A 12,938-nucleotide genomic window follows, 5' to 3' on the forward strand; every position below is an offset into this window, starting at 1 on the left:
TGAGACACTATCACCGTTTCTTCTCTATAGTTTACAGCTGATCGACATGTTGATCACCAGTTTCTGACTTCACTCTTATTCTTATATTATTCTTCAGAGTGGAGGGGCCGCACCTGCCGGTAGCGTCATGACGTCACTGCGCGTTCGGTGAGTGTGCACGCGCGCGCGGCCCGGGTTTTTACCGCAATGCATCAGTCGGAGCGTCACCGGGAGCTCCAGAACTCCGCGACCGCCTGAACGAGCCGCGCATGATGGCGATTCACCGACACCGAGCACCGAGAACCGGACACACGAGCCAGAGGAGCGCCTGAGGAGCAGCACAAGGCGAGTGCACCGTGTGTGTGTGTGCGTGTGTGTGTGTGTGTGTGTGTGTGTGTGTGTGTGTGTGTGAGGAGACTGAGAGGATGCGCTGCGCACACACACACCTATCTGCGCACACACACACCTATCTGCGCACACATATATACACACACACCCATATATACACACACACAAACACACTCATCTATAAACACTCACGTACACAGACAGACACACACACACAGACTCTACAATACACACTTATCTACACACACACACACATACACAAATAAAACACGTATCTACACATATACATAGTTATTTACAAACAAACAAACAAACACACACACACACTGATCTATATACAGATATGAACACACACATACGCGTATATATGCACACAATCATCTATACACACAAACACTATCTATACGCAGACCTACACAGTTATACACACTCATCTACACACACACACATATATACACAGGCACTACACACACACACACACACACACACACCCTATAAATATTGTATATCCACACACACACACACGTAAATAAATTAGTGTGTGTGTGTGTGTGTGTGTAGTTTGACTTTAGGACTGAGTGACTGGGCTCAGATGTGTGTGTGTGTGTGTGTGTGTGTGTAGTCAGGGCCACACACACAGTATTTCTGCACACTCATCATGGTTTATGCTTCTCTTCAGGTTCTTCAGAGAATGTGGATCAGCAGCGAGACAGAAGACTGAACACACACACACACACACACACACACACTCCGTCTGCTGTCTGTCTGAGTGCTCGTCTGTCCGTCCATCCGTCTGCAGCCGCCATGCAGGAGTGTGTGCGGCACCTGCTCATCCTGTGTGTGTTCTGCGCACTCTTAGGTCAGTCTGGGCTCTGAACACACACACACACACACACACACACACACACACGTGCAAAGGGACAATACACTAATACTAAAATAGGCTGCGTCTGAAACATCAAACACTACAGCACTGTACATGGCAGATGCTAGTCTGATGCAGTCTAGAAACAATAATGGTGTGTGTGTGTGTGTGTGTGTGTGTGTGTGTGTAGAGAGAGAGAGAGAGAGAGTTACATTAGTGGGTCGGGTTGGTTTGAGGATGATGGAATCTAAATTATTGAACACACTTGGGTTATAAGTTGAAGTGTGTGTATGTGTGTGTGTGTGTGTGTGTGTGTGTGTGTGTGTGTGTGTGTGTGTGTGTGTGCTTGCTTGTGTGTCTTTGTGTTTGCATGTTTGTGTGTCTGTGTATGATATGTATGTTTTTATGCTATGTGTGTGTGTTGTATGATATGTGTGTGTATGTGGTTTGTGTGTGTCTGTGTGTGTGATATGATGTGGCAATAGGTGTATATTTGTGTGTGTGTGTGTGTGTGTGTGTATATTATGTGTTTCCAAATGTGTGATGCATGATGTATGTGTATGATAGATGTGTGTGTGTGTGTATGATGTAGGTGTGTATATGATATATCATGTGTGTGTGAAGGGTGTCACAGTGGCTCAGTGGTTAGAATTGTTGCCTCACAGTAAGAAGATCGCTGGTTCGAGTCTCGGCTGAGTCAGTGTGTGTTTCTGTGTGGAGTTTGCATGTTCTCCCCGTGTTGGTGTGGGTTTCCTCCGGGTGCTCCGGTTTCCCCCACAGTCCAAACACATGTGCTATAGGGGAACTGATGAAGTAAATTGGCCGTAGTGTATGAGTGTGTGTGTGTGTGTGTGTGTGTGTGTGTGAGAGAATGAGTGTGTATGGGTGTTTCCCAGTACTGGGTTGCAGCTGGAAGGGCATGCGCTGTGTAAAACATATTTTGGAATAGTTGGCGGTTCATTCCACTGTGGCGACCCCTGATGAATAAAGGGACTAAGCTGAAGGAGAATGAATGTGTGTGTGAAATGATGTGTGTATATATGAAATGTTTATGATGTATGGTGTGTGTATGATTTGAAGTGTATATGATGTGTATGTATATAATGTGTGTGTATGTGTCAGTGTGTGTGTGCCGCGGGGCGTGTGCAGAGGTGGACTCAGACACAGAGGCAGTGGCGGGTCAGGGCTTCACTCTGGGCTGCATCTCCTGTAAGATGCGTGGAGAAGTGGAGGCCACGGCTACAGTAGACTGGCTCTTCAGGGCCCGCGGGGAGGCCGACTTCGTGCACGTAAGTCCATAACACACACACATATATACAACCCCAAATCAGAAAAAGATGGGACAGAGTGGAAAACAGAAATAAAAAGAAAAGATTTCCAGATGTGCTCTGACTATGACAGAGTCACATCCACTAATGCCAGACAATACTGTACTGTGCCAAAAGGAAGCCCTATGTTAACAGTGTCCAGATGTGCTTCTCTGAGCTCGGAGGAATGGACCATCACACAGTGGAGACGTGTACTGCGATCAGATTAATCGGTATTTTTTGGAGAAATGGACGCCGTGTGCTCCAGACCAGAGAAGAAAAGGATCATCCAGACTGTTACCAGCAACAACTCCATAATCCAGGGTCTGTCATGGTCCGGGGTTGTGTCGGTGCCCTTAGCAAAGGTAACCTGCTGCTCCATTAATGCTGAACAGCACAGAGAGATTCTGGAGCTCAATATGCTGCCTTCTTCTCCAGGGACGCCCATGCAGAGTTCAACAAGACAATGCAGAACCACATTCAGCACACATTACAGAGTCCTGCTGCAGAGGAAGAGGATACAGGTACTGGACTGGCCTGCCTGCAGTCCTGACCTGTCTCCAATAGAGAGTGTGTGGTGCATGTGGCACAGAATGCCACAACGAAGACCCCGTACTGTTGCCCACCTTAAGACTTTTTTGCAGGAAGAACGGGACAGAATGACAGCTGAAACACTTCAGCACTCGCTGTCTTCAGTCCCTAAAGGTCTGTAAGTGTGGTGAACAGGAGCGGCAGCATTACACAGAGGGTTTATTTAATAAACATCCTGAGGAACACGTTAATGATGTGTGTTGTGTTATCTGCAGTAAAGTCCAAGTGCATTTGGAAATCACTGCTTTATTTTTTATTTGTGTCTTCCACACAGACCCAAGCTGTTCTTCTGATTATGGGATGTCTGTCTGCTGATATGTGCTCTGTGTGTGTTGTGCAGATCTACACGTATGATGGCTCCTCTGAGAACATCATCGACGAGCGTTTCCTGGACCGTCTGGAGTGGCACGGCAGCAGGCGCACACTGGACCTGCAGGACGCCTCCGTCGACATCACTAACGTCACCTTCAACGACTCCGGCGTCTTCCGCTGCGTCTTCAACCGCGTGCTCATCTACGAGCACTACGAGTTCTCCAAGGTCACCAGTAAAGACGTGCACCTGACTGTGGTGGCCAAAGGTATGACACACACACACACAGACACACAGACACACACACACACACACACACACAATTTACCCCAAAATAAAAATGTACACTGCAAAATTTCAGCTCATGTTACATACCAAAATGTGTGTGTGTGTGTGTGTGTGTGTGTGTTCCAGCCACTCGAGGCACCGCATCGATCGTGTCTGAGGTGATGATGTACGTCTCCATCATCGGTCTGCAGCTCTGGCTCCTGGTGGAGATGATCTACTGCTACAGGAAGATTGCAGCGGCTGGAGAGGAAGCTCTGAGAGCCAGCGCGTCAGTATCACTCACACACACACACACACACACACACACACACACACATACACAAACCATATCCACATCTGCAGTGAGTGAGTTTGTGTATAAGAAAATGTGTTTGTGTATTTATGCGTGTGTGTGTGTGTGTGTGTGTGTGTGTGTGTGTGTGTGTGTGTGTGTGTGATAGAGAGTGTGTGTTTATGTTGTGAGTGTGACTTTAATACTTGTATTGTTCTTCAGGATTGTGTGTAAAGTTGTGTGTGTGTGTTCTGTTCCAGGGCGGAGTATTTAGCGATCGCGTCTGAGAGCAAAGACAACTGCGCCGGTGTGCAGGTAGCAGAATAACACAGGTACATATATGCATCTACACACATAGATATAGATCTATAGCTGCAGATATGCATCTACATTAACACATCTACACATTCACATACATCTGTAGCTACATATACACATCTACATTAACACACCTCTACTCTTCTGCTTCTATATCCACCTGATGCTCTACAGCTCTTATACAGCAGCCCACAGAAGCTAAGCGGCTCAGGCTGGTCAGTAGTGGGTCTGTGGGTTATTGGAAATCTCACCGTGATCCTGATGTCTGAGAAATATCTGAACATTTACACTACCTGACTAAAGTGTTGTCTCCTGTCTAAGTTTTAGGAACAGCTAATAATAACTTGACTTTTAATTGATTTGGTGTCAGAAGTGTCTTCTAATAAAGGTAAAGGCCTCTAGATGAGGCTTATTTGAGCACAATATAATCTGATCATGTCTTGATGTTGACTGATTTGATTAGGACAGTAAGGTCTGACTCTGCTTAGACTAAAGTCTGCTCACTGAACCTTCAATAATGTCCAGTATAGAATATGTGCTCATGCTGCAGTGGAAACAGAATGAATATTGTGTCTGACTCCATCATGAGCTTGGAGGACTGCATCCATACATCTCTGACATGACTCAAATCACTGATTAATAAAGTCATCTGGAATGGTGAAGAAAGCCTTCTTGCAGGACTCCCAGAGTTCATCAAGAGTCTTTGTGTTCATCTTCAACGCCTCCTCCTTCATCTTACCCCAGACGTGCTCAATAATGTTCATGTATGGTGACTGGGCTGGCCAATCCTGCAGCAGCTTGACCTTCTCTGCTTTCAGGAGCTTTGATGTGGAGGCTGAAGTATGAGAAGGAGTGCTATCCTGCTGGAGAATTGTCCCTCTCCTGTGGTTTGTAATGTAATGGGCAGCACAGATGTCTTGATACCTCAGGCTGTTGATGTTGATCATCCACTCTGCAGATCTCTCACACGCCCCCATACTGAATATAACCCCAAACCATGATTTCTCCTTCACCAAACTTGACTGATATCTGTGAGAATCTCGGTCCATGCTGGTTCCAGTAGGTCTTCTGCAGTATTGTGATGATTGATGCAGATCAACAGATGATTCAGCAGAGAAATCCACCTTCTGACACTTTATGATCAACTAGAAGTCCAGTGTTTATTTATTACAACTGATCCACCACAAGACTTTTGTCAGGTAGTGTAGATGAGTTTAAGGGTGTCTTCAGTGTCCCCTGAGCTTGAGCATGCTGGTCTATGGCCTGTGACTGACCGTGTTGTGTTGTGTGTCTGCAGGTGTTTCTTCCTGGATCCTCCATCCTCACTTCCTTCCTCATGTTTTTCTAATGGTTTCTTACCTCTCCAATGACTCTGAGCATGAATTTTTCTGCTATGCATGGATGAATCCCTCACACGCCGCTCTGGAGCTGCACAGACCTGCTGACGGAGCGCAAACCCCACAGCCAACATGATCAGCACAATACTCCACCACGGAAAACACAACACTCCTCGATGATAAGTACTCCACCAGAGAAAACTAGCCCCGCAGTACTCCTCCATGATGAATACTCCAACACAGAGAAAAGTAGCGCATTACTTCATAATGAATACTTGTGGCACAATACTCCACAACAAATACTTGTGGCTCAATACCCCTCCACAGTGAATACTTGCAGCACAATATTCCACGATAAAAACTTTCTCTGAAATACTCCACAGCCAATACTTGCGGTGCAATACTCCACAACGTATACTGTGGCTTAATGCTCCTCTACTGCGAATACTTGTGGCACAAAAGTCTTCAGAGCAAATACTAGAGCCACAATACTCCACCGAAGGGAGTACTAACGCTGCAAATCTCTAAAGTAAATACTACCGACGCAGTACTCCACAGTGAAATCTAGTTCGGCAATACTCCTGCACCGCAAACCGTACTCCACCACAGTCAATACTATGAATTCTAGTGCTGTAATACTCCACCACAGCAAACAATACTCCACCACAGCAAACAATGCTCCACCACAGTGAATACTTTTGGCGCAGTACTCCTCCACAGGAAACACAATACTCTAATACTTGCAGTGCAATACTCCACATCAAAAACTAGTGCCACAATACTCCTCCACACTGAATACTTGCGGCACATTACTCCTTCACAGGAAATACTTGTGCCACAATACTCCACAGCGAATACTGCATCACAAAATACTCCACAACAAATACTTGTGGCTTAATACGTCTCCCGAGCAAATACTTGCAGCACAATATTACACTATAAATACTTGCAGCGCAATACTCTACAACAAATACTGTGGAGCAATACTCCTCCACAATAAATACTTGCGTTGCAATACTCCACTACTATGAATATTTGCTGCAAAAAACTCTTTACAGCAAATACTAGACTACAATACTCCACCAAAGTGAGTTCTAGCTCAAATCTCCAAAGTGAATACTATCGGCACAGTACTCCACAGTGAAAACTAGTTCGGCAATACTCCTGCACTGCAAACAATACTCCACCACAGCGGATACTATGAATTCTAGTGCTGTAATACTCCACCAAAGCAAACAATACTCCACCACAGTGAATACTTTTGGCGTATTACTCCTCCACGGGAAACCCAATACTCTAATACTTGCAGTGCAATACTCCACACCAAAAATAGATCAATACTCCTCCACATTGAATACTTGCGGCACATTACTCCTCCACAGGAAATACTTGTGGCACAGCACTCCACAGTGAATACTTGCAGCGCAATACTCCACCACAACAAATACTTGCGGCGCAATACTCCACAGCGAATACTGCATCACAATACTCCACAATAAATACTTGTGGCTCAATACTCCTCTACTATGAACACTTGCAGCACAAAACTCTTCACAGCAAATACTAGAGCCACAATACTCCACCAAAGTGGGTACTAGCGCTGCAAATCTCTAACGTGAATACTATCGGCGCAATACTCCACAGTGTAAACTAGTTCGGGAAAAGTCCTACACCACAAACAATACTCCACCACAGTGAATACTTTTGGCGTAGTACTCCTCCACAGGAGACACAATACATTAATACTTAGTGTGCAATACTCCACACCAAAAACTAGTTCCACAGTAGTTGCCCACGTTGAATACTTGCGGCAATTTACTCCTCCACAGGAAAAACTTGCAGCGCAGTACTCCACAGTGAATACTTGTGGCGCAATACTCCACACCGAGTACTGCATCACAATACTCCATATCAAATACTGTGGAGCAATACTCCTCCACAATAAATACTTGCGGTGCAATACTCCTCTACTACGGATACTTGCAGCACATAACTCTTCATAACAAATACCAGAGCCACAATACTCCACCAAAGTGAGTACTACCACTGCAAATCTCCAAAGTGAATACTACGGGCGCAATACTCCACAGTGTAAACTAGTTCGGCAATACTCCTCCACAGCAAACAATACTCCACCAGTGAATACTTTTGGCGCAGTACTCCTCCACAGGAAACACAATACTCTAAAACTTGCAGTGCAATACTCCACATCAAAAACTAGTGCCACAATACTCCTCCAGAGTAAAAACTAGCGGCGCAATTTCCTCCACAGCAGACATGAGCGGCGCAATACTCCCAGTTTGCACTAGAGGTCAGCCAAAAGCCGATCTCGTCACATATCAGGCCATATATAAATATATATCTCGAAGTATACATGTTACACTTAAGCCAAATGCCATGCAATGCTGTAGTTGCATGAGCCATCATGAATGTGAATGCAGTTTCTCCACATGTATATGCAGAGAGCAGACGGCAGTGTTTATTTATTGTAGATTCTCTGTAAACGAGCTTGATAGGGTTTTTAATGAAGTCTTAGTGTTATCACACACACATGCGGTGCAATAAGAGAATCGAACTGTATTTCCTGAATGTAGCACTCGATGGATTGATCGCAACTACTTTGTGCTGAAATGCATTGTGGGTAAGTGCATTAAGGCGTCTGATGGCTGCTGGAATGCCGCTGTTTTAATGCATGCCCACACTGAAGATCCAGAGCAAACCTCCTCACTGCAGACCTGCTGACGCACCAGTGCATGCTGGGAAACGCAGTGCTGGTGGGCGGAAGCAGAGAGACGTGTGCACATTAAATCAATCCTGTGGACTGTTGGTTTTAAATGGAAACCAGTGAATAAATACTCGTGCAATAATGGACCAGAATGTTGAAGAGCAGCGTTTATTAATAATCATGCTTCATTGCTGTGTATGACTGCATGAACTCATCTTAATGTACAGCACTCCAGCGTATACTAAAACTACAACCGTAACAAAGCTTTTATTAATGACACAAAAATGACCTTTTATTTATAAAATTAAGATAATAAAGATCCTTTGCCAAAGCAACTTCTCTCATTTTCACTTTCTTGATCATCTGAAATTATAAAAACGTAAACTAAATATAAATAAAGAATGAAAATAGCCAAATGACTTTAATTAAAATGAATATAATGCTGAACCTTAAAGTATTTGTACATTAACTGTGTTCAGAAAACAGTTTTGTTAATCATTTTTGAAAGAAATGCTTTTTATATAAGTATTATAATGATATAGTCAATAAATCTGCATATTTATTATAAGATGCAGACTGATATAAATGTGTTTTTATTGTGCACATTTTCTGTAATTCTAAAATACCAGATGTAGCTATAATGCACAATATAGAGTTCTGTGGATTCCACTGGCTGAATTACACGTTGTAATTTAAATTGACTAAACGTTTAGTTTTATTTATTTTTTAATACAATCAGTAGCTAAAGTATAATTAAATATAAAATGAGTTTTCAGAAATTAATCAATAATTAATAAAGGACAGGATGCTTTTTTCCCACCCACTTTGTTCAGATTTGATTTGGTGTCAGTAGCATGATTATTTGTGAAGTTTACCAGCTGCACTATTTTAAGGAAACCTTAAGGAGCTGAAGGTTTTAAGGAAACTCCAAACATGTATATTAATCATGTTTAGTAAAATTACAACACAAAATTATATATATTCAATCTTTTTGCCCCTCCATCACCAAAGACTGTATTCAGCCATATTTCTGTATGTAGACCAAATCTACTCAGAAAACTAGAAGTCTCCTTTAATTCAGAGTCATTTAATAACACTTTAATTTAATTAATAACTAATAACACATTAATTTATCTTTATAATATTAAAATTGCAATGTATTAAGAAAATAAAAATGCTGTAACTCTTGGAAATGTTCAATATTTATTGATTTTCTTTCATTTTATGCTTCAGAATATGCCTCCTCACTAATAAATAAATAATTATTTTAAAAAATTCAATATTTAAAAGACTTTTCAAGGTCACTTCAGTCACAGCATTAGAATATATATTCACATTATTTCATATAGATTCCACATGAAAAAATAACTAAATATTATAGTCATTACTAAAGTGTTTTTAAATGTAAACTGCTTAAATTAATCTGTTGTAACTCAACAGCTATAGTATTGTAAACAAATACTGTAGTAAAACTAAAGTATACAGTGTATATTACAGTTTATTAGTGGTTAATACTACAAAACACTACATTATAGTATATATTTTTGACTATTACTATCGCGCGTGTATTTCTTTAAATGACTGTTTACTGTCTTTAACCGTCATAACCGTCTTTTGCAAATTTTCGCGCGCTCTGTATGGATCAGCTCACTCATTGGACGGCGCTGTGCGCGCGTCGATAGTTAATTTAAATAATTTTGATTACAGGTGTTCAGCTTGTGTTCAACAGAACAAGAAACGAGTAAAGGGTGAGTAAATGATCAGCTTTTATTCTTGGGTGAACCATTTTCCTGAATGTCTCTTCATTGTGATGTACTGTGGGGTCTAATAATGTGCAGTGCAGTCTATAAAACAAACATCTGAGAATTAAAGTTAAAATGTTTGTTCACATGTGTAACCCTCAGATGAACCTTCATGTAAAGGTCAACAACATGTCTTATTTTATTCTTCATTTCATGCTGTTTTGACTTGATGTCCATTAAAATCATCGAAATTGAATAAATTAAATACTATGGATTTTTTTATTTGCTCTCATTTATTGAAGCCTTAAATGGAAAATTAACTTTCCTCTTTCTGAAATGTGGAAGGTAATTCAGGAGGTCTCAGGGGTGGAGTTGGTGATTTGGGGCCTCAACAGTCCTGCAACCTTTTATACTTTTATTTATTTTGCTGTTTTGTTCTCACATCACTCTTCTTTTCTACATTAATGTAATCTCTACATTTTAAATGATTTGTTTTCTTCAAATAAATTCACAACTTAATAAACATTTTCGTTTTTAAACCTAAATCTTCATCTGATGACTGCTGGACTGCACCATGATTGGGGTGGGGGGAGACGAATTTCACAGATGTAATAACTACATTAAATTAATATTTAGACCCACACCACACAGAATATGATAGAAAACGATGTTATATTTCATATATAAGTTTAAACTTAAGTATTTATTTAGAGCCCCCAAATTTCCACCCTAATAACTGTGGTTGTTAAGAGAATTCATTCGTTTTCCTTTCGGCTTAATCCCTTTATTAATCTGGGGTCGCCACAGTGGAATGAACCGCCAACTTATCCAGCACGTTTTTACGCAGCGGATGCCCTTCCAGCTGCAACCCAGTACTGGGAAAAGTTATAAGAATTATTTATAATATTTATTAAATTACCCATTAATTTAATATTTTCACATCTACTCCAGCCCTCACAGTAATGTAAAACAGATTGATTGTTTAATTGTGTGTACACCAACCAGTAGGCTAATATAAAAACATTATTTATAACAACAGTTATTTATATTATTAATTACAGTACCCATTACCTCGCTTATTGGTTAAAAGGGGTTAACCATCATAATTTCTGACACATTTATTATGAAACTCATTTGCTTTAATCACAGACTGAGTCTTGATTGTGTGATTCTAATAACGGTCTAAATTTTTCCCGCGCTCGGTGTCGATCAGCTCACTCATTGGCCGGCGCGGTGCGGGTGAGCGCGCCTGTGCGCGTTGCCGCGTGCGTGAGAGCGAGTGCGCGCTCGGTGACTGTGAGCGTAAAGTGATCGGCGTTCAGATCGCGTCGGAGAGCGTCGCGTCATTTCTCTCTTTTCTATTTGAATGTTGTCGCGCTGGAGGAGCGGTGATGGAGCCTCACACACCGAGCTGATCACGGGCACCGCCGGAGGATCATGTCCTATGTGTCTTCACAAGGTAAGACTCACGGCGGTTATTTATAGATCCCGAACCGAGCCGCGGGCCGCCGGAGCCCCGTGAGCGCGCAGCACATCTGTACCGGTGCCCGTGACGGTGATGGGGAGCTCGGTGTCCGTCAGCGGAGACCGAACTTACCGAGTGGAGTTCCAGTGAGATCGCGGAGCCCGGTAACAGCAGATGTGCTCGAGGCCGCGGGCGGTTATTTATAGATCCAGAACCGAATCAGCGGCCCGCGCGCTGCACACACACACACACACACACACACACACACACTCACCCGAGCGCCTCCGCCGGTGCGAGCAGTGCAGATGCGAGTCGTGTCGAGTTTGTGTGTGTGTGTGAAAGAGATTGTGGTGGTTTTGTTGTGGTGTGTGTGTTTGATTTGTGTATATCAGACATTTTGTTGTGTGTAATGTGTGTCTGTGTAAGAGATTGTAGTGGTTTTGAATAGTGTGTGTATGTTTGGTTTGTGTATGTAAGAGAGTGTGTGTTTGTGTGATAGAGTGAGATTGTGTGTTTGGTTTGTGTATGTGAGTGAGAAAGTTTGATGTGTGTGTAAGAGATTGTGGTGTGTGTTTGGTGTTTGTGTGTATTTGATTTATGTATGTGAGAAAGTGTGTTGTGTGCCTGTGTGATAAGAGTGGTGTGTGTGTGTGTGCGTGAGTGAGTGAGTCAGTGAGTGAGAGAGTATGTCTGAGTGTGTGTGTGTGTATGTGTGATTGAGTATAAAGTAAGTGATGTGTGTGTGAATGTGAGTGAGAGTATATGTGAGTGGTGTGTGTGTGTTTTTGACAGTGTGTGTGTGCGTGTGTGTGTGTGTGTGTTGTGCTTCAGTCATTGTGTTCTGGAGAGCTGGTTTACAGTGAGCTGGAGGATGTTTCTCTTGAGCTGCTCAATGTCACTGAGGTGTGTGTGTGTGTGTGTGTGTGTTTTATCAGTATGTAAAACACACACAAACACTTTCTATCCTGATGATAATTATGGTGTGTGTGTGTGTGTGTGTGTGTTTTACATGCTGATGCAGGTGTGTGTGTGTCCATCAGCATCATAGTTTAGTGAGTGTACGGTGGCTCAGAGGCGCTTCAGCTGTTTTCCAGTGGCTGCAGTTACAGCCGTTATAGCAGCAGCTGAAGTGCTGTAATTCTGCATGTAGTCACAGTCTTTCATCAGCGCTGCGTCTCCACACTGCATGCTGATCAGCACAGACCGCCTTCGGTTCAGACACGCTTCTTAAAGCTGCCGGGAACGGCTGTCAAATCTGCATTTCTTATTCCATGTTTGACATAATCTCAACTCAGACATGAAGAGAGCGGCATATTGTTGCTCCTCCCCTTTTTAATAAACAGCCAATAGCGTTAGCTTTCTCAGTGAGAGTGGTCGAGCTTAAGCGCATCA

At 42.7% G+C, this 12,938-nt stretch overlaps 2 protein-coding genes across 4 annotated transcripts in view; both read left to right on the top strand.

Annotated features, from left to right (window-relative positions):
* The first annotated feature begins 1,010 nt into the window (after positions 1–1,010).
* On the top strand, positions 1,011–8,485 carry scn1bb (sodium channel, voltage-gated, type I, beta b). The gene is made up of 6 exons (XM_056480111.1): positions 1,011–1,186; positions 2,315–2,481; positions 3,431–3,668; positions 3,815–3,956; positions 4,220–4,291; positions 5,575–8,485. The coding sequence occupies exons 1-5, from the start codon at positions 1,132–1,134 to the stop codon at positions 4,284–4,286; spliced, it is 669 nt and encodes a 222-aa protein (XP_056336086.1). The 5' UTR covers positions 1,011–1,131; the 3' UTR covers positions 4,287–4,291; positions 5,575–8,485.
* A 2,904-nt stretch (positions 8,486–11,389) lies between these two features.
* Positions 11,390–12,938, top strand: part of syngap1a (synaptic Ras GTPase activating protein 1a) — an 81,662-nt gene continuing 80,113 nt past the window's right edge. For all 3 annotated transcript variants that reach the window (XM_056479510.1, XM_056479512.1, XM_056479511.1), the window contains exon 1: positions 11,390–11,540. In XM_056479510.1, the coding sequence (XP_056335485.1) occupies positions 11,519–11,540 (22 nt within the window). In that variant the 5' untranslated portion in view covers positions 11,390–11,518. The remainder of the gene's footprint in view (positions 11,541–12,938) is intronic.

Source organism: Danio aesculapii, chromosome 19, assembly GCF_903798145.1.
Source record: "Danio aesculapii chromosome 19, fDanAes4.1, whole genome shotgun sequence".
Lineage (NCBI taxonomy): Eukaryota > Metazoa > Chordata > Actinopteri > Cypriniformes > Danionidae > Danio > Danio aesculapii.